This window comes from Ixodes scapularis, unplaced genomic scaffold, assembly GCF_016920785.2.
Source record: "Ixodes scapularis isolate PalLabHiFi unplaced genomic scaffold, ASM1692078v2 PGA_scaffold0__279_contigs__length_252992795, whole genome shotgun sequence".
In the NCBI taxonomy this organism is placed as follows: Eukaryota; Metazoa; Arthropoda; class Arachnida; order Ixodida; family Ixodidae; genus Ixodes; species Ixodes scapularis.
Genome location: NW_024609835.1, coordinates 32,556,594 through 32,576,454, shown reverse-complemented (window position 1 = coordinate 32,576,454; position 19,861 = coordinate 32,556,594). Strand labels below are relative to the sequence as shown.

Sequence of the window (19,861 nt, the reverse complement as noted above, 5' to 3'; positions counted from 1 at the left end):
CACTTATTATTCGCCGAGACGCATCATTGAGGGCTGGTAGCATAACTGGGAAGGTGTGCACTTTTGATTCATATCGAGTACATCAAGTCGAGTGACGTCGCGTTCGTCAAAACATTCGTACACTGTGCGACACAGCACGTTCAAACAGAACCTCCGCTTTTTCGCATGTTTCTTACTGTTGAACAATACGTTTATTCGCTGACGTTGGAGCCATAAATTAGGAAATACAATTTTTTAAGGATAACCTTTTAGCTGTGAAAGAAAAATGAACCCAGTGGTAGTGTGTTTGTGCTTTGTCATGTTTTATACAGAAAGATATACGGAGTGCAAGTCGTCTGCTACTTGCGCAGGGGTTGCGGTGGTGTCGGAACTATACGCCGAGTTTTGATTAGCTCTGATTGGAAAGATAGTGGGTAGACCTCAATGCTAGAGCCTTGTTTGAAGTCGTTTCGCACCTCGTTTTGCTCTTCACCTGAGCTACATGTGTTGTCTGTTATTCCAATGCTTTCAATGTCCCAAAAGCTGCATAAGGTCACATCATCTTCGGCTTCGATGGTTCCTATCTTTAGTATACAGACCATCGTATGCATCGTGTTGGCGCGGCCAGCAAGCGAGCACTGCAGCGTTACGGGTCCTTGAAAGTACACCCAAATTTAGCGTCTAAACCCATCAGGCTGCAGTGTCTTTCACAACGTCGCATCCGCTCACTGGCGACTTTCCAGATTTGGTCCGACCCAATGAGCAGGCTTATGCCTGGCTCAGCGGGAACGACGGGGAATAGAAGTTTGTGAGCGATGCAGCCTCCGTTTTCCTCAATGCTGCGGACAAACTCATGGCTTACCGGTACTATACCTGAGCGATGTCCTCGCATATATAAATGGGATTTCTAACGCTTCAACTATGCATTCTTCGTTGTACTGACTACGCAGGGGTGCTATGTTGCGCTTTTTGGACTCCCAGGAGACTAGGGAGAAGGAAGTGATGTCAACGACACAGCAAACGCAGATTGGATGTTGATTTCGTTCTCTTCTGTCAACATGCAATCTGCGTTTGCTCTAGTCGTTGACGTCACTTCCCTCTTCCAAGTCTCCTGGGAGTCCAAAAAGCGCAACATAGCACCCCAGCTTCAATTGAACCAGCCTTCCATCTTGCGGCAGTGAAGTAGAATTTCCAAACGTGTTCAAGCGTAGTCTGGTCTCTCCTAGCACCTTCAGACCCAGCTTACGAGAAACGCCTTCTCGTATGAACGTTCGCCGACTTCCACCGTCGAAGTTTGCACGTGCGTAGACAGTATTCCCATCATCGACCGCCCAGGTCCGAAAGGTCTGAAGTAGGACGTCGTCGTCTGGCGAAATCCCAGCGCTACCAGTACCGGCGCTTTGAACGCTAGTCGTGATGGTTTGTTTTGCACTAGTGTTCGCTGAAGGCTTCCAGGTCGGATCGCGCATGGATGTTGCGTGTCACCCCGCAGTGGAAAAAGACAATTTCCTGTGACAGTCCTTTGACTTATGCCCTCTTAGGGTGCATTGGAAACATCGCATATCTCCTGAGAGTTTCTTCTTCTCCTTTAAGGGGACCATGAAGGCAATTTAATTTTTTTTTTTAAAGAAGGTGTTTTCGGAAGCACTGGGGTCCTGGCATGCACAAGGTTTTCTAGAACGTTGTGACTCTTATTTCTGTACCTGCAAATAAATTTGCGAAACCGAAACAAACATTCAGATTCCTTCCCTTTTTCGCCTCTGGAAAGAGAAGTGACGTCAGGGAGCACTGCCGGCATCGGTAGGATTTAGTGCACACTCAGTGTGGTTCCCGTGGTTCGCTCTAGTGCACGGCGGTTTGTGAAGAAAACCTGGAAGAAATGGACCACAACGCCGCGCTCGCAAACGAGTTTGAGCTCCCGTTCAGCGACCTCAAGCCGACTGAACGGGAGATGCTGCTAAGGACGCAGAACTCTGGACTGGCGACCGATGCAGCAATGCTGCGCATTGCTGCATCGGTCGGCAGTTTATGCAAACTAATGGTCTGTTCACACGAAGCATCTTTTAGGCGCGCAACAGTTTCGCGACACTCAAGTTTCGCGAAATGTGCTCGTTCACACGTACCGGTTCACGTGCAACAACGATGACGTTTAGACTCGCGAAAATAGTTTGAGTTTTTACCATAAAGTGGCGCTTCAGTTGAAAGTCATCATCATCATCATCACCATCAGCCATTCAGCGTCGTGTTCTCCATCTCCCGCCACATTCTAAGAGTCAAAACGCAGGCGAGCTGGTGAACAATCATAATTAAGAAATAAGAAATAAAAGAAATAAGAAATAAAAGAAAAAAAGAAATAAAGAAATAAATAAAAACGGATGCAGGAGCACGATCATGAAAACATTCCACGAATGTTGCCCCGACCTGCTCTTCACTCATGAACTACCCGTGGGCAAGTCTATTAAGTTCCTGGACCTCGCACTTGAGTTTAAGGATGGACATGTATGCTGGAGGTACGAACCTCGTTCCAGTAATGGTTTTCTTCCGTTTGCATCCTGCCATTCGAAAACCGAAAAACGGAGTGTTGCCAACACGGCACTCGTGTCAGCGCTGCGCAAGTCATGCAACCATCAAGCTGACGCCAGCTTTCAGAAGCAGATGGCCCGGCTTCGTGACTCCGGGTACCCAGGTGTCCTCCTTGGAGCCGTATGTGAGGCAATTTGCAGGAAATTTTCAAGAGGATCACCCAGTACCGAGCGAGACAGACAGACTTCACGAGCGAACTTCGCAGTAGTCCCCTACATCCACGGTGTCACCCACCGGCTCAAAAAGATTGCTGCACGACAAAACGTCAGCGTGGTGTGCTCGGCACCGAACAGAGGGAACTCTATGTGCCGCCAAGTAAATCGGGCCACGAACCGCCAGCCAACCTGCAATACTGCACACAGGAATAAGTACACCATGTGCCACACCGGTGTGGTATACAAGATTCCTATGTCATGTGGGAGCTGCTACATTGGGCAGACGGGACGCTGCGTTAACGACAGAGTCAGGGAGCACGCGGCGTCGGTGCAAGGCACGGGAGCAGGGCACCTTGCTGCCCATTGCCGCACGTGCGGGTGCAGGCCACAGTTTAGTAGCGTCTCCATTATGAACAGACACAGGAATGCTTTCGCGCGCGAGATCCTCGAGGCCCTGGCCATTGAGCAAACCGGCGACGACTGCGTGAGCATGCCCTCCATCACGGTCAGCAAGAAAGAAAGGCAGTTTTTGCAGTGTGGCACGGCGCCGTGAAAGGGACTAGGAGGGACAAGTTTCGGCGGTGGTCTGTGGGTTGTACCAAAATTAATAATTAATAAATTAATAATTTAATGTAATTAATTAGTTTCAATTTTAATTTAATATTATTTAATTAGTATTTTCATTTATTAGTGAACTGTAAGGATTTAGGGTCATTCATTGGCATTACTTTAGGTGTGAATTTGTGGGTCACAGTGAAGAAGAAGAAATATAAAGTCTTAGTTGATAGTCAGCGGTGTGTATGTCTCTGTTTCTCCCTGTCTGTGTTTGTCCCTCTCGTTCTAGCTGACCATTTACCTAAATTATGTACCAACTAGCTCAACTTCAGCCTGTTATTAAGAAATAAAACCTTAAGACAAGGAAACAAAAAAGTGAAAGCCGTTTACAAATCCCTGTAACGCCGAATTGGAGCGCAGCTCTTGAGGAGGAGGAGTGAAGGGTACTGAGTGGAGGGTAGACCCTCCCCTCAGTACCCTCAGTAGCTGCGCTCTAAAGGTCTGTTCACACGATGCATCTTTTATGCGCGCAACAGTTTCGCGACACTCAAGTTTCGCGAAATGTGCTCGTTCACACGTACCGCTTCACGTGCAACAACGATGACGTTTAGACTCGCGAAAATAGTTTGGGTGTTGACCATAAAGTGGCGCCTCAGTTGAAAGCCAACATCATCATCATCATCATTAGCCATTCAGCGTCGTGTTCTCCATCTCCCGCCACATTCTAAGAGTCAAAACGCAGGCGAGCTGGTGAACAATCATAATTAAGAAATAAAACCTTAAGACAGGGAAACAAAAAGGGACATACACACCACCGTCTTAAAACCAGCACAGCATAAAGCTGTCATTCACTTCCATTTACTTAATTTACTCGTAAATTGTCATTTACTAGTTGTTAAATTGTCAATTACTGCCATTTACTTTATTTACTGTTGAATATGTATAGTTTGGATGGAGGTTGACAAAGAAGAAGACTGTTGTGGAAGTAAATGAGAGCTGTACGCTGTGCTGGTTTTGAGACGGTACTGTGTACGTCCCTTTTTGTTTCCTTGTCTCAAGTTTTTATTTCGTAATTATGACTAAAAATAGACGCGAATTATCATCATCACCAATTACGTCTTCGTCCATTGCTGGATTTTTTTCCAATATGCTACTCACTTGATGTGCTTGCGGAAGCGCCGGCTGTATCCATCGTTCGTGGTTTCGTTTTTTTTTTTTTCGGATTTGACTCGGCTACAACACCGGCAGTGCAGTGGTCTTCTCAAACAGCTTGCTCCCCCCTCAAAGGCCACGTGAGAGCGTTTCTGAGCGGCCATTGGCGGCGCCCTCAGAGTGATTGACAGGACTCGGCAAAGTTTCAGCAGAAGGTCGCTCCAGAAGCGAGGTGTGCGCGCAACTTTTTTTAGATGCGCGCGTCCTTTTCGGACTCGTTCAGACGGCGCAACAACTTCGCGAAACGTAGTTTCGGGTCGCTAGATGCGCGAAAAAAATGCATCGTGTGAACGGGCCTTAAAAGGGACATACGCACCACCGTCAGAAAAATGCATCGTGTGAACGGGCCCTAGTGTCGCGAAACGTAGTTTCGCGAAATGGTTGCGCCGTCTGAACGAGTCCGAAAAGGACGCGCGCATCTAAAAAAAGTTGCGCGCACATTTCGCTTCTGGAGCGAGCTTTTGCTGCAACTTTGCCGAGTCCTGTTAATCACTCTGAGGGCGCCGCCAATGGCCGCTCAGAAACGCTCTCACGTGGCCTTTGAGGGGGGAGCGAGCTGTTTGAGAAGACCACTTCATTGCCGGTGTTGTAGCCGAGCCAAATCCGAAAAAAACCGAAACCACGAACGATGGATACTGCCGGCGCTTCCGCAAGCACGTCAAGCACCACTGAAGGAAAACTGAGTAGCATATCGGAAAAAAATCCAGCGATGGACGAAGACGTAATTGGTGATGATGATAATTCGCGTCTATTTTAGTCATAATTAAGAAATAATACCTTGAGACAAGGAAACAAAAAGGGACGTACACAGTACCGTCTCAAAACCAGCACAGCGTACAGCTCTCATTTACTTCCACAACTGTCTTCTTCTTTGTCAACCACCATCCAAATTATACATATTCAACAGTAAATAAAGTAAATGGCAGTAAACGACAATTAAACAACTAGTAAATGACAATTTAAGAGTAAATTAAGTAAATTGAAGTAAATGACAGCTGTATGTTGTGCGGGTTTTAAGACGGTGGTGTGTATGTCCCTTTTTGTTTCCTTGCCTTAAAGTTTTATTTCTTAATTATGATTGTTCACCAGCTCGCCTGCGTTTTGACTCTTAGAATGTGGCGGGAGATGGAGAACACGACGCTGAATGGCTAATGGTGATGATGATGATGTTGGCTTTCAACTGAAGCGCCACTTTATGGTCAACACCCAAACTATTTTCGCGAGTCAAAACGTCATCGTTGTTGCACGTGAAGCGGTACGTGTGAACGAGCACATTTCGCGAAACTTGAGTGTCGCGAAACTGTTGCGCGCCTAAAAGATGCATCGTGTGAACAGACCCTTAACGTCGCCCGATCGACCGTTTCGCGCAACCTACTACTACACTAATACCCCTGTTACACGGGCACAGTTAACCGCGGTTAACTCAACTTAACTGCTGTTTCGCGGAACCACAGATACCGCACTATACTCTCTGACAGCTATATCAGAAGAAGTGAAGAGCGCGAGCGCACTGCTTCGATAGATGCTCAAGATGCTCGAGCGCACGTTAGCCCATAGCTTTGACTGCATAGCCGCAGAATGTTGTCCGCAAGTATTGTGCGCTATCTGTGGCTTAGCGTAACTGCAGTTAAATGTGCCCGTGTAACAAGGGTAATAAACGCGGCATGACTGGTGAGACACCAGTTCGCAAAGCGAACACGAGATGACGCACGAAACCAAAGCCAAAAGTCCGCCGCCCCCGGCGCTCGTACCTCTTTTTCTTTTTTTTTTTGTCCATGGTTCACGCGCCCGAGGTGCGTTGCGTTCAACCAGTGACAAACGGAGGGATCGCTTCAGATTATGCTTTTATAAACGGTATGAAACCTATTAATTCCAAACTACAACTTCAAAATATTATCCAACGTTCAAATAAACTCTTTTCATCACATCTCACCACCGAAATCGGAACCAAGAGCGCGTCTATCGTTTGAACCAATCGCCAGACGAGGTGCCCGTTGTCGTCACGCTTCGGCGCACTTTAGTTCACCTTTCTGCCGCCGCCTCGGTGGGATCTCAGGCATCGTTCCCGGCGCTACTATTACCGCGCCTGTTTGCTCGATTGGTGCGGCACCCAAACTTCTGTTCGGGCTAGAACTTGGTCGACAGTATCTGAGACGTGCCTGACATCCATTTCAATCGTCGAATAAAACTTCAAAACTGCCTTCAAGGTCCCTTTAAAGAGATGCCACTGCCCATACAAAAATGTCCTATGGTCGGCTATAGAAAATTCTTTGTATGGTCGGCTTTAGCTGTTTGGCCCAATTAGCTAAAGAATTTTGTATGGCTGTCCTTAGCAGTTTTATGGTCGCGTTGATGGGCCTCTTTTGCTTTGTCTATGGTCCTATTGCTGTCCAGCCACAGCGCTCTTTAGCTTGTCTAGCGGTTGGCTAAAGACTTGTCTATGGCTTACCCTATGGCTCTCTTTAGCCAGTAAACTCTAAAAAAAAAAATTACTTTAAGTTCTCCCGACTTGTGAACGCTACATGGTAGATATACATCATACTCTGTGAATACACAGAACACAAGCAGAACGCTACCCCACACAACAGCAACAGCGCGGCGACACCGGTCCCCTGTCTACATATGCTATGTTGGCACTAGCTGTATATATGGCAGTCTAATTTTTGAATCCGACTTTGCCGGTGACCCATCATTTGTGGCAAAAACACGGAGAGGCGGAGCAAATATTACTCGTACTTAATACATTATTTGAATTGTCTCTTGGAATAGCCCGTTAACACCGTTAACGTAACACCGTTAAAAAGCAAATGTAGATCATTAGGCTAATTCACTAAAATTTATTAATTATTTTTTTAATAAGTTTGATGAATCACGTTGACAATGCAGTGATGACATGCAATACACTGGTGCTGAATATGGCAATCAACAGTGTTCAGCATCAGTGTAATTTATTTTCACTTTTGGGGGTAATAATTAATTTTAATTGTTGCACAGGTATTTTAATGGATTTTTCAAACAAACAATATTATTGTTTTTCACAACTCGTTGCAACAGCAGAGAACATATCTTGGGTCATGGTTTGTCACCGGCATTACAGAAATTTTGTATTGATTTAATTTTATAACGTGGAGTGTTTTTACTAAAAAAGTAAGCGCCGGTAGTGATGTTCTATAGGCGTGGAAAGACGATTTATTGGTTCTTAATCTTCAGTTTCGGGGCTATAAATTTTTCTATAGACGGGTAAAGACAATTTATTGGTTGCCAGTCTTTAATCTCGGGGTCAAAGAATTTTCTATAGGCGGGTAAAGAACATTTATCGGTTCGTTGTCTTTACACATGGGGCCATATCATTTTCTATAGCCGTCTAAAAATGTTTTATTGGATCCCAGTCTTTAGACTCGGGGCCATAAAATTTGCTACAGACGGTTAAAGAAAATTTATTGGTTCCCAGTCTTTAGATTTGTGGCCATATAATTTTCTATAGTCGAGTAAAAAAGATTATTGGTTCCCTGTAGACAGAGGGCCATAGATTTTTCTGTATCTGGCTGTAGCTGTTTTTATGGATTTCTATGGCCAACCATAGAGGGCCATAGAGGGTGATAGACTGCCATATAATTTTCCATAGACGACCATAGACCATTTTTGTATAAGCGGTGCAGTTTTCCGAGCTGTGTCCTGTAGTTTTGCAGAACAGGCACTCATTATTATGTTGAGCTTTGGCATGGAGAACTGCAGAGGTTGGAAGATGAGCTCTTTGATGTAGTTGCTCTCGATTTTTTCTTGGCGGACGGTCATCGCTGACGCCAGATCTTTCTCTACTCCCGATCATGATTAGCAGATATTCGAGCAACTGCTGCAAATCTCCCTCAGCGCTTCTGCTGTTCAGTTGAACGTCCTCAGATCGAGTTGTTGGTCTGGCGGACAGCTCAGCAGTTCTGGAAGTGCCTGAGATTGACCCCAGTTATTCTGCTTGTGATGTGGGTGGAGATGAATGTGCAGCGTGCACGTCTCCCTCGTACGGATGGACGGTCTTCCTTTCGGAGTGGCCAGCACAACGGTAGAAATCTACCACAATTTCAGATGGAAGAGCCTTAATGACAATGTCCATCAGCACGGTCGAGTAGCTGTCTGAGCTGACACCAAGTCCATGAAGACCACGGATATGGGCTTGCATCAAGTCGTAAAGTCTCCTCTTTGATGTCGCTTGAGTATGTGATACTTGGAAGCGTTCGAAGCTTTTTAAGATGGTCTTGCTGGACTCGCCTGTATAGTCTCCAAACTGTCCAGATAAAATTTCAGTTGCGTCGTTGTAGCACGCATCCGTCACCTGGAGACCAGCGATAGATGCCCTGGTGAGTCCACTAACTAGTGTTTTTAAGTATTGAAACTTCTCTCCGCTTGATATCTTTTCGTTTTCGTGAACGGCACACTTCAATTGTTGCCAAAATGACTGTCACTCAGCAAGCTCGCCCTTAAAGAATTGCAGCTGCAACTTCTGTAGCTCAACGCCACCCCGTCTTCGTTCTTCGTTACGTGAGGAAATTGCCGATGTTGGGGGGATCGTCGCGCTGGTTCACCAGAATGTAGTTGCACTACTAGAGTTTGAAGGATGCTCAAGGTGTGGGTCGTTTCTTCATCGTACTCAATTACCGACTGGTATTCATTCTCGAGATCTCCATCTGCAATGAAGGGCTCGAGCTCGATGTTCAGCTTCTTGAGTTCTTCTGATTTACCTAAACCTTTCGTGCTGTGGCCTCGAATAGAATTACATCCGCTATGTTGAGAATAGCGGTGGCCTCTCTGACAATTGGGGTGTTTTTTGCTCTGCGAGCAGTCCTTTGTCCTTTTCGTTCGCACTCTTTCCATGCTTGAATAAATTGAGAGGTTGGTAAGCTTCTGGTAATAGTTGCTTACTTGTTATGATGTCGATCAAATTTCGTTCAAGGTTCATGGCGTTCACTCGTCCACCGCTCAGAAACGGACTTTGTTTCGTTAAGGGCCGTTCCTGGCTTGGAAGTCCCGGGTTTCGGCACCATTCAGTTGTTGCGTTAATTTAACGTCAAGGATTGTTTGAATGATAAAATATTCGTTTAATATTTACAAGGCGAAGTTAATCCATGGGTGTCGGTCATCGCAGTCGTTCTGTTCTTCTTTTTCTTCAATCTCCATTACGCCAAAGCATTTCTCTGTCTTCATCGTTTTCGTTAACAGCGTATTTACACGAGCACTGTGCGGCTGTTTCCCGTGAGGAGAAGTCAAAATTACAATTAACAACACCCTCCTTTCCCCCTCCTCAAGAGCTGCGCTCTAAATCGGCATTACAGAGAATTGTAAACATTTTTCACTTTTTTGTTTGCTGATTGGTAGTTCGAAATAGCCGGTCTGGGGTTATGCCAAAAAAGACTGGTGCTCACATAGTAGATCTAAAGGCAAATATACGAACTGTGTAGAATGTGAGATAATAAATGGTATTCTTCTACATAATCCCATATACATCACCTCACTGCAAAAAGAAATACATGGAGATACATACTATAGTATTCCTAGTTACACACAAATAACGCGAAAGGCATACGATGTATTTTTAAAATAAATCACATTTGAACATCAGCTTGGACGAGCTAGGAACGTCTCAAAATACTTTTGGGAGGCTAATGCAATATTCAGTCTTTACGTGCACTTGTTTGGGCCCTCACGTTTCAACTTTGTGCTTCATCAGCCATGCGCTCTCTAACATTTTATTATGCTGCTGCATACTATCGTGAGACTGCTATATATACCGCACAACTTTACAAATTGGACATACGCTTTTGTTAGCATTGAGATCATCGTATTTCAACAGAAAACTGAACTGTTTAACATAGTTTGCACGTGATGTTATCGCACTCTATGCTGGTGGTCATTGCGATTTGTTCTTTGCTGAGAAAATCAAATCCGGTGGTGCAAAATGCGCGCTACAGAAGATTCGCGCTCAGTGCAAGTCAAGTATTCGAGATACAGAAATTGTGGTTGCTTGGTGCAGCATCGTGAAGAACGACGAGCGTCTGGCACCACGAAAACGCGCTTTCTGGCAGCAGTGTTTTTGAAAAAAACTAGCTTCCGGGACCACACTTTCTGGTCTGTGTTGAAGATGCGAAGCTCCTTTACAATACAGTATGTTTTTACATCCGCACTACCCCCCCCCCCCCCCCCCCTCTTTCCTTTTTTCTTTTTTCGATGCTCCTCCAGAGAATACTTATGATTCCTGATGGACATCCCCCCCAGTTTTGGGGCCGCCAACAATCGGCTGTCCCTCTGAGGCCCATATGATATATTTTTTTTTTAATATCCCCCCCCCCCCCCCCCCAGCACACTTGTAGTTTTATGTAACGTCGGATTAATAAGTCAAATTTAGTCCTCTCAATGCTTCTATTCTCGAAAACAACTTTCTAAAACAGTAAAAAACAAAACAAAAACGAAAACATGTTTTCGTGTTTTAATGACGTGTACATGTAAAATGGGTGGTACTTTCAGTAAATACCGCTAAGAACTAATCTCTCCCGTTGATTACTTGCAAAAACGCCTATTAATTTTCCTTTCCGCGCTATGGCAGACACAGAAAAAATAAAGGAAAGAAACAGCTTTCCTCTCCTCAACTCGCAATTAGAACAAGCGGTCACGTGATTTGACGCTAATTATATGCCGTCAGTGCTCATCGTTGTCATGCACTGTAAGGTTGGCAAAGCATAGAGCATGAGCTGAGTTTCAGACACTGTTAGATATCGGCTATTTTCAACTTTGATTGAAAATCAGCCATTAGCCGAATGTTTGGCGATGCCGATTGTCATTAACCCGAGCATTGGACTCGGGTTCATGACAATCGAGTACGTCACAGTGTCACGTGGCTTGTGGTGGAAGTCGTTATGTCATGTGACCTCACGGTGTCAACAACGCTAATGAATCTAGTGACGTTCTCAATTTAAATAGACTTGACGCAGTGAGTCACGTGACATAACGGGGCCACGAAGCGTGACATTACTTAAAAACAGGACGTCACGTGACCACGTGACACATCATTAATTATAGCGCCAATACAAAGTGCCACGAAAACCCACAATTTTTCACACCAACTTTGTATTTGACGATATGATCAATACATAGAAATACAGAGATGTGCCAATTTTTTCTTCTCAGATATTCAATTTGTTATAAAAAAAGAAAAAAAGAAACAACCTTGAACCGTTCTGAACCGATGATCGCTATATTTTTTCCGGTTCGCTTCCGGTTCAGTTCCAAGAAGGCGGCGAAGTATTCGGTTTGTTTCGGTTCAATTTCGGTTGGGCTAAAAATAACGATTCGGTTCCGATTTTCGGTTCGTTACGGTTCAGTTCCGGTTCGAAACCTTGGTCATTACGTTATGCACAGCGTTTTCTTGCGATAAGTTCTTTCGTGATCGGTTGTACAACGATGAACAGCCGCGAGCATCACGGGCAGGGGCGGATTTATGGCTAAGGTTTGGGGGGGGCGGTGAGGATTTTTTTTTTTTTTTGCTCGCGGGCTAGCGATTTTTGAGGCACCTACAAAAAGCAACTATTAATCGTGTTTTAGCGTTTGTTACAGCCTAAAAATTCCCACCAAATTTGTATTAGTTTCTTGTTCTTTTATATAAACCCGCACCTGTTGCTTCAGTGGTTCAAAGGTTAGCACTATAAGTGGTAAAAAACAAAAATAGAGATAGAGAAAGACATACGTATGCATGGTTCTAAATTCTTTGTCTAAACCATTTAAGCAACACGGGCAATTGAGGCACCCGGTGTGAAAGAGTTTGTGCAGGGACTCGATCAAACAAGATACATCAATTTAGACAAAAAAAAAAACAACAAAAAAAACACCACAAAGACCGGAGAGGAAAGGATTTGTTAGCAAGACAAATGTAAGACGGCCGAATAATATGGAGACTTTCTAAATCCTGGACGAACGTGATCAAAATACCTTCTTAATTGCATTGTTATTTTATTGACTCACTCTCGAAAATGCAGAGTTCTTGAGAAAAGTGAGCATTTTGTTGGAGTAATTAAACTCTGTTCGATTCTTTATGGTCTTGTGGATCCGTGAAACCAATAAAAAAACAAAAATGCCAGCTCAAATGGTCTTCAGCGCAGTGCCTAGACAAATTGCATGGAGCAACATTAAACTTATTTATTAAACAGATTCATGTTTATCTAATGAGATGAAGAAAAAAAAAAAACCTACATTTGGGGAGGATAAAATAGAGACATAATTATTTACACAAGTTATCAAATTAAATGTTCTTCATCTTCAGAGCACGAACATCGCCTTCCTTCGTCGTGCTCCCTGCGCGTAGCGGTCTACCACCTTCTCTTGGTCGACGTTCACGTCTCGGTGGACGTGGAGGAGGGCAAGACCGTTGAGTCTCTTTTCGCCGCACCGCGATCGAATCCAAGTTTTAATTCGACGAAGGGTGGAGAAAGACCGCTCAGCCGTCGCAACACTAACGGGCAGTGTAGCGAGAACGCGCAGCAGAGTCCTGATGTTCGGATAGAGCTCTGGCTCCGACTCTTCAAGTGTCTCCACAGCTGTCGATGGAAGAGGCCCCTTCTCTTGTTCGCGTCTCCATTTCGCCGCCCACAGTGAAAATTCGGCTCTGATGATGGTCTGCAAAGCTACGTCCCCCATTCCGAGGAGCACGCCGTATTTTGCCGCCAGGATGCTGAGCTTTGCTTCAGCTCCCTTCTCATTCACATGGCGAGGCAAAAGTGTGTTGAGGTTGTACACCTCCAGCACCTCTTCCGGAAAACGCTGCTTAAGATCTTCCACGACAGATTCCACAAGAGGAATGTATACATGTGCGCGGAAGTATGACTCGGCTGTCTGTGGAGGCAATTTTTCGCAGCTCATTTGTCGTTGGACTAGACGAGGCACATCTAGTTGCGCTCCCATATTCTCGGCAATTTCTTCTGCATGCGCGAAAATTTCTCTGAAAGTCTTCTCGACGTTTAATGGGTTCCGCTTTTCGCTCAGGACGACGATCGTGTCTTTTACGATGTCCGAGGCACTGTTCATTTCCAGATCCGGCTTTTGGAGCAGCCGACTTAGGGGAAGCGTGACTGAGAGTACATCGTAGAGAGCTACGGTTGCAATTACAAATTCGGCATCCAGGATTGAGATAAGCAGTGATCTTGCCTTGGCAGCCGAGCTTGGTTCTCGCCATTGCGAAACCGTTTCCAACGCCTTTGCGATGCTTCCCAGGCTCTCTCTAAACTGCAAAACAGCGTCGTGACGTTCGACCCAACGTGTGTCGCATAACTTGGTCAGCTGTTTGCCAAGCTGGAGTTTCAAAACGGCGTTACGCTTGAGCGAGGCCGTAAAAAACGCAATGACTTCCCGCATTGTCCCGGTGGTGTTTCGGACACTTTGCACAGTTGATGTTTTGGATATAGAAAGGTTCAAGCTGTGGTTGAAGCAGGGGCATCGAACTGCATGCACGGCTACTTTTTGGATTTCCTGAATGGCACCGCAGAGCTCGGAAGTCATTACTGAGCATCCGTCTGTTGCAATGCCTACACAGCCTTTGGGGTTGAGAGACAATGACCTCAGTAGACTTAGCACGATTTTTCCGAGCTTGGTACCAGTCAGTGTTGGCTCCAGTGCGTCGTCTTCGTCTTGCTCTTCCTCGTCGGACCCGCTGTCCGACATGGACGAATTCCGATTCTGATTTGAATCTTGAGGCTTGAGTTCTCGAGGATCTAAGAAACCCACAAAATCTTCTTTGATCTTTAAATCATGTTCATACCACAAAACAAGAGATAGCTGAGACTTGTGAGCCACGTCGGTTGTCTCGTCGAACATAATGCCATAATATTTGCTCTGCCGAACTCGTGCCAAGATCACGGACAGAACTTCGTCTCCGCAACATTCAATAAGGGCATTTTGAGTTGTTTTGCTTGTGAACATCTTCCTTCCTGTGGCTGTGGAGAGATGTTTTTCGAGGGCATGGTCACCACATTTCACTCTGAAGCGCAGCAGCTCCTTGAAGTTTCCTCCATTCTCTGAACTGTCATTGCCGTTCTTCCCAGTGACCACTGGGCCGTCATCCCGATGTCCACGGAAGGCAATATTCTGCCGGGCCAAGAACACAACGTTGTCGACAATCGAGACAAGCCGCGCGCGGTTTTCAGACACCTGCCGCATTCGCTGTGTATCGATCTGGTTTGCCACGACCCTTGCTGGGTCGCGACAAGCTTTCAGAAAAGCCTTGCCCGCTTCCACTGCTTCGATGTGATATCTAGCTTTGGAATGGGTTTCCAAAGCTCCATCTTTCCCCAGAAGCTTCGCGAATTTTTTCAAAGGCTCCGTTACAAGAGCCTGAAGGGCAACTGTCTTGTGTTTACCCCCAATGTGCCCGGTGGCAAAAAGAGGACAAAATTTGCAGAACAAACCTGCCTTGGCATCCGAGACAACCAGCCAAGGATATTTCAGCAGGTGGTCACTTCTGACGTACCTCCGTTCGACTGTCTGTCCCTTGTTGTGTTCGGAGAAAGGGAAGGAGTAACCTTGAGGTGGCATCCAATGGTGTTCGAGTAAGCCAACCACGGTGTGGTCGTCTGGCCTCGCCCCAACGAAGTTGCCAATGTCATATTGCAAACCAAAGTCAGCCGCTGGATTCCGAACTGTGTGGACGGCTGGATCTAGTGGGGTAGTTCCGTCAGAATTCTTGACCATGGGCGACGGGAGAGCCTCAATCTTGAGTTGTTCATCCACGCCATCAGACTTCAAAGTGAGCTTCGAGTCGTTGCTTGCAATGTCTGCCTCAGTGATAATCTTTTTGGGCACAGCTTGGAAGAAGTTATGCAGAGTGGTACTTTTCCGCTTGGACGACTTTGGTGGACCATCTTCACTCTATGTAAAAACAACTTGTTTTACTAAACAGATAGAACTCATTCATAAGTGACGTAATTTATAAATACCACGAGTGACTGAATCAGCACTAATTACCAATATCAGCTGTGCGATCTTATGCGTCTCAAGCCGAAGTGTAAATAGAACGTGAAAGTAGTAAAGGCTGCGTACACAAATACAAAGAAAATCTATTAGAAAAAATAGCTCAATATAACATACCAAGTCCCAAACGCTGGTTGGCTGGGGGTTCTTAAAACCATCAGTGTCTTTCCACGCCACGAAAGGATTTAGTGAGCGAATTTCGCATAAATATTTTGATTATCCATCGACCGAAAGAAACGCCGCACACAGTCTATGACTAATTTTTATGCATAGAAAGAGGAGGAAACAATTAATGTCTGCAGCGCGACGTTTTCGTTATGTCGCTGCGGATGGTGGAAAAGAAACGAACAGTCCACACGTTTCATTTAGCTTTTTTTTTTTTTTACTACCTATGTCAATTACTTTTCCGGCATGGGTCACGGCTACCAACCACCTCATACGCGAGCGAAGTGCAGAAAATGCCTCGTTATGATTTGTCGAAAGAGCAACGTCATTTTACGGCCTAAAGTGCAACTCACCATTGTAGCGGCTGCAGAACTCGACTCCCGGTTACTTCATCCGCCTTGGGCTCACTTTGTCTCTGGAGGTCAACAGCACTTTCTCGCTACCGGCCGAATCACTGTTTTGCCCAGGAGTGAACGTGTGAACGACAGGTCGAAAGCGCCGCCACTAAGCTCGAACGTGCGCGTCACCACGTCTTCCATGTCAATCGTCACTGAAAAACAGCGATCCGCGACGGAGAAGGGATGAATGGTGCAACACGGTAAAGAAGTCCACGTTTGGTTTCCCTCGCGGATCTTGGAGCTGCACTGTTCTCGGCGCTCTAAACTACCCAACTGACTCCCCTTCAAAGTAGCCTGACCGACCGTTCCTAACTTGTGAAACGTGAGCGCTGGCGTTCCCGAGTTACCTTCGCTCAGGCCCGGCGGCGCATCACTCAGAGCCCACACACGCACGCGTGTACAATGTGGTGACCTACGTTGCTGACCGCTCGAGAGAACTCGCCCTGCCTCGTGGCCTTGCTGCGCTCCTCCCGCTTCGGGAGAACGTAGCCGAGGAGAGGGGAATGCCCGTCGCCTAAGACGGGAAGCGAAAATGAACCAGTTGAGCTTTGGTATGCGCGCTCTCTTTGTATTTCTTGTTGACCTCGCTATCGCCATCTCAACAACACCTTGTTATGACCCGTCCCACCTCCATGTGTGTGTGAGTGCGTGGGAAGGTCATCGAAGCATTTTCCCAGTCGTTAAGACCACTTTGGGGGAAGGTTTCGCCCAGGCTTAGCCGAACGCTCGGGGCCTTGCCAGTCTGGCTGGCGTCAGTCGCTTCCGGGGAAGCGCCGCTCAAGGACTCCTCTCCCTCACGTCACGTGTCAACCCTTCGGACTTCTACCTGCGGCTGGCGCCGAGGCGGCGGAACGCGACAATGTGTGTTCCGTGCTTTCCCGATTCTTATCCGCCACGGTGGCGGGAGGGGAGATTAAACGGAGCCGGCTGTCTGCGGGGAAACAATCCAGGGAGCGTCCAGCAGCCAATTGAAGACCTTGGAGATGTTTCCCATCCCCATTCGCAGGATTCCAAAGTGGGGGGATAATCGTCGTCTTCAGGTCCGATTGTTCGGGAGATGGTCGTCTTCGATCACATATTTTGCTATGAAGTGAGAAAGGCTGGACGCCAGCGAGATGACCATGCTACCCGAGAGACATGGCTGGGCGTCGACACCGAACAACCTCCCCTCCACCCCTTTATCCGAGTCTTGCGGTAATAGTGGACTTTTCCCGCCTCTCTTCGCCTTTCAACCAGTGGTGCCAATTCAGCGGCACAGGATGGCTCTACAGAGGGACGGAGGGAGGAGGGAGCCTCGATACCAAAGCCGCCGCCTTCGTACAGGGTGAAAAGACGCTTTGGACGAGCCCGCGCCGCAAAGCTGCTATCTTAGGTTCTGAACTTTGAACAAACACCGCTTTCCCTTCGCCGGTACATTTCGCGTCTGGTAAACTTGTCCACTCCTGTCTCTCCATTTTTTTATTAAATAACAAAGACGTTGCCAAGGAAAAACAGAAGGCCGAATCTACTGTCCTGCGTCGGTAGCACAGATCTAGTTTGCTGACCAAATAATCGCTACTTGACCAAAACCAAATACTAAAAAAAAAAAAAAAAAAATTCAGAATTGTCTTGGGGGGGGGGGGGGGGGGGCGGCCGCCCCCCCCCGCCCCCCCCCCCTAAATCCGCCCCTGATCACGGGAAGGGCCTACTGTTGAGGAGGTCTGTTTTGGTTGGCTCTGGAGATTGAGAAAGCTTAAGAAAGAGGCGAGCGTCAAGAGGTTATGGCTTGCGGGAGCTACGGGGCTGACGTCATGCCCACTCCATGTTTTCTAACCTCCTTGATTGAACGTAACGCGGCAGCCATGTTTGATGCCTTTCCTTCCCATGATGCCAGACTTTAAGTAGAAAATGGTTAAGGGTACTACATTTATCCTCCTGAAATAAAGCTAGAAATAGGTTGTTGCCTTGAAAGTTAGCAAGCTACCAGTGGTACGAATGTTCACCAAAATTACCTTTGTCGCCCTCTCAAAAAAAAAAAAAAAAAAAAAACAAACAAACTTGTATGTATATATATATATTTTTTAACTTTTATTACACTGTGAAGTCCGAGAGATAGCAAGGTGCTCCACGCACTCTTGTCGGATAGCAGCGCTCTGCCCTGGTTGGTTCAGTTGCTGGTTGTGCCAATGGGACAGGAGATAGGCGACACTTTGACGTGCATGCAGTTGTCGAGGTCGGTTGAGAGTGGTGCTGACTCTTCGAGATCCGGATTTTCGTTCCCGGCTGCAAAAATCACTCTAAAAACATCTTTAAAAAATTAGCTTGTTGCGTAATGACTGCCGTTGCTATCTGTTATGCTAAAGACGTGTACTGCTATGACTGTATATGGTCTTGGGCAGAGTGAACCTGTTAAGCTGTTTGTTTATCTACAGAGAAAGAGCTGACCGAAAACAAACTTGTGATGCTGCGTGTGAGGCAGCATCACAAGACGTCAACGTATGCTTTGTTGTATTTTTTTCCTGGCTACATCATTCCGCTGTGCCTCAATGCGAACATTGTTGCTGTCGTCCACGTCTGGGAGGGCTGGTAATAGGTTCCGCACTGTCCGCTTGAAGATAAGTTCGAATGGTGGAATGTCCGTGGAACCATGTGGGGTCGAACGGTAGGCCAACAGAAAGGACTGAAGGTTGTTCGTCCAGTCTTCGCCATTTTGCTCGTGACGACAAGTTTCTTGAGCGTTTTCATGAATATTTCTACTTCCCTGTTTGCCTCAGGCCACCTCGGTATAATGCGGTGACGCCTAAATCCGATTTCTTTGGCAAACGCCGAGAAGCCTCTAGCCTTGGAATGGTAAACCATTGTCAGTTTTGAGAATGGTTGGAATGCCGAACTTGGCAAAACTTGAACTGAGCTTGCTGATCACTTCTGTTGCTGCACGAGTTCGCATGATGCAGACCACTGGCTACTTGGAACAGTCACTGATAACGACCATTGCATAGCTGCTATCTGAGAATGGGCTGGCAAAGTCCAATGACAACTCTGTCCAAAGAGTTTTTGCTAGTTCAGATATTGGCAAGGGATCCCGTTCATGCTCAGGTGTTGCCGCTTGGCAGCTTATGCAGGTCTTGACTGTTCCGTCCACAAGCATGTCCACCCCAGGCCGCCGGACCGTGCTGGGTAGTAACATTTGTTTTAACGATCTTTTGATGACCCTTATGCGCAAGTTGTACTGCCTTGGGCTGCAGGCTGGCAAATATGACAATCCGTGTGCCCCGCAGGGTTACCCTTCCTTGGACACATGCAGTTAATTTGATGTTCAACCAAATGGACGGTGTACTACGTCCTTCCAGGCACTTTGTCATGTTAAGGCTGGTGCAAGACTGTTATCAACCTGTAGAGCTTTGGGTCTGCCGTGGTTTTCCTTGCGACTTCCTCGAGGGTCATGGCACATGGTAGGCTCTGCTGTATCATGTAGTTTACATATCCTTTAGAGATCTTCCTAAGGTTGCAAACTTCTTTTTGCTCTGGGCACAGGAAAATGGGCGGCGGCACAGATAGTCACTGGGATTTGTCGATCTCTTGGTGTGTTCGATGCTGAAGCTGTATAGCTAAAGCTGAAGTGCCAGACGTTCTATACTTGCTGACGGTGAGGACAGTGGGTTAGACAGACTGCTGACCGCGGTGGCTTGCGGTCAATCAGCACTCGAAAGCTGGTGCCGACCAGTTAAAAGTGGAAGTGCGCTACTCCCCAGACAACAGGCAATATATTTCGTTCTATCTGAAAGTACCTAGTTTCCACAGCTGTCAAGGCTCGGCTTCCGCGTGCAACCACCT

At 46.5% G+C, this 19,861-nt stretch overlaps 1 protein-coding gene and 1 pseudogene across 1 annotated transcript; one reads left to right on the top strand and one right to left on the bottom strand.

The window, feature by feature from the left end:
• Nucleotides 1-12,782: 12,782 nt before the first annotated feature.
• On the bottom strand, nt 12,783-15,206 carry LOC120837514 (52 kDa repressor of the inhibitor of the protein kinase-like). The gene has a single exon (XM_040206936.1). The coding sequence runs from the start codon at nt 15,204-15,206 to the stop codon at nt 12,783-12,785; it is 2,424 nt and encodes an 807-aa protein (XP_040062870.1).
• A 3,703-nt stretch (nt 15,207-18,909) lies between these two features.
• LOC115321804 lies at nt 18,910-19,502 on the top strand (annotated as a pseudogene).
• The last annotated feature ends 359 nt before the right edge of the window (nt 19,503-19,861 follow it).

What these genes read in the sequence shown, in the direction of transcription:
- LOC120837514 (XM_040206936.1), bottom strand. Translation starts at nt 15,206, where the DNA reads ATGGTCAAGAATTCTGACGGAACTACCCCACTAGATCCAGCCGTCCAC.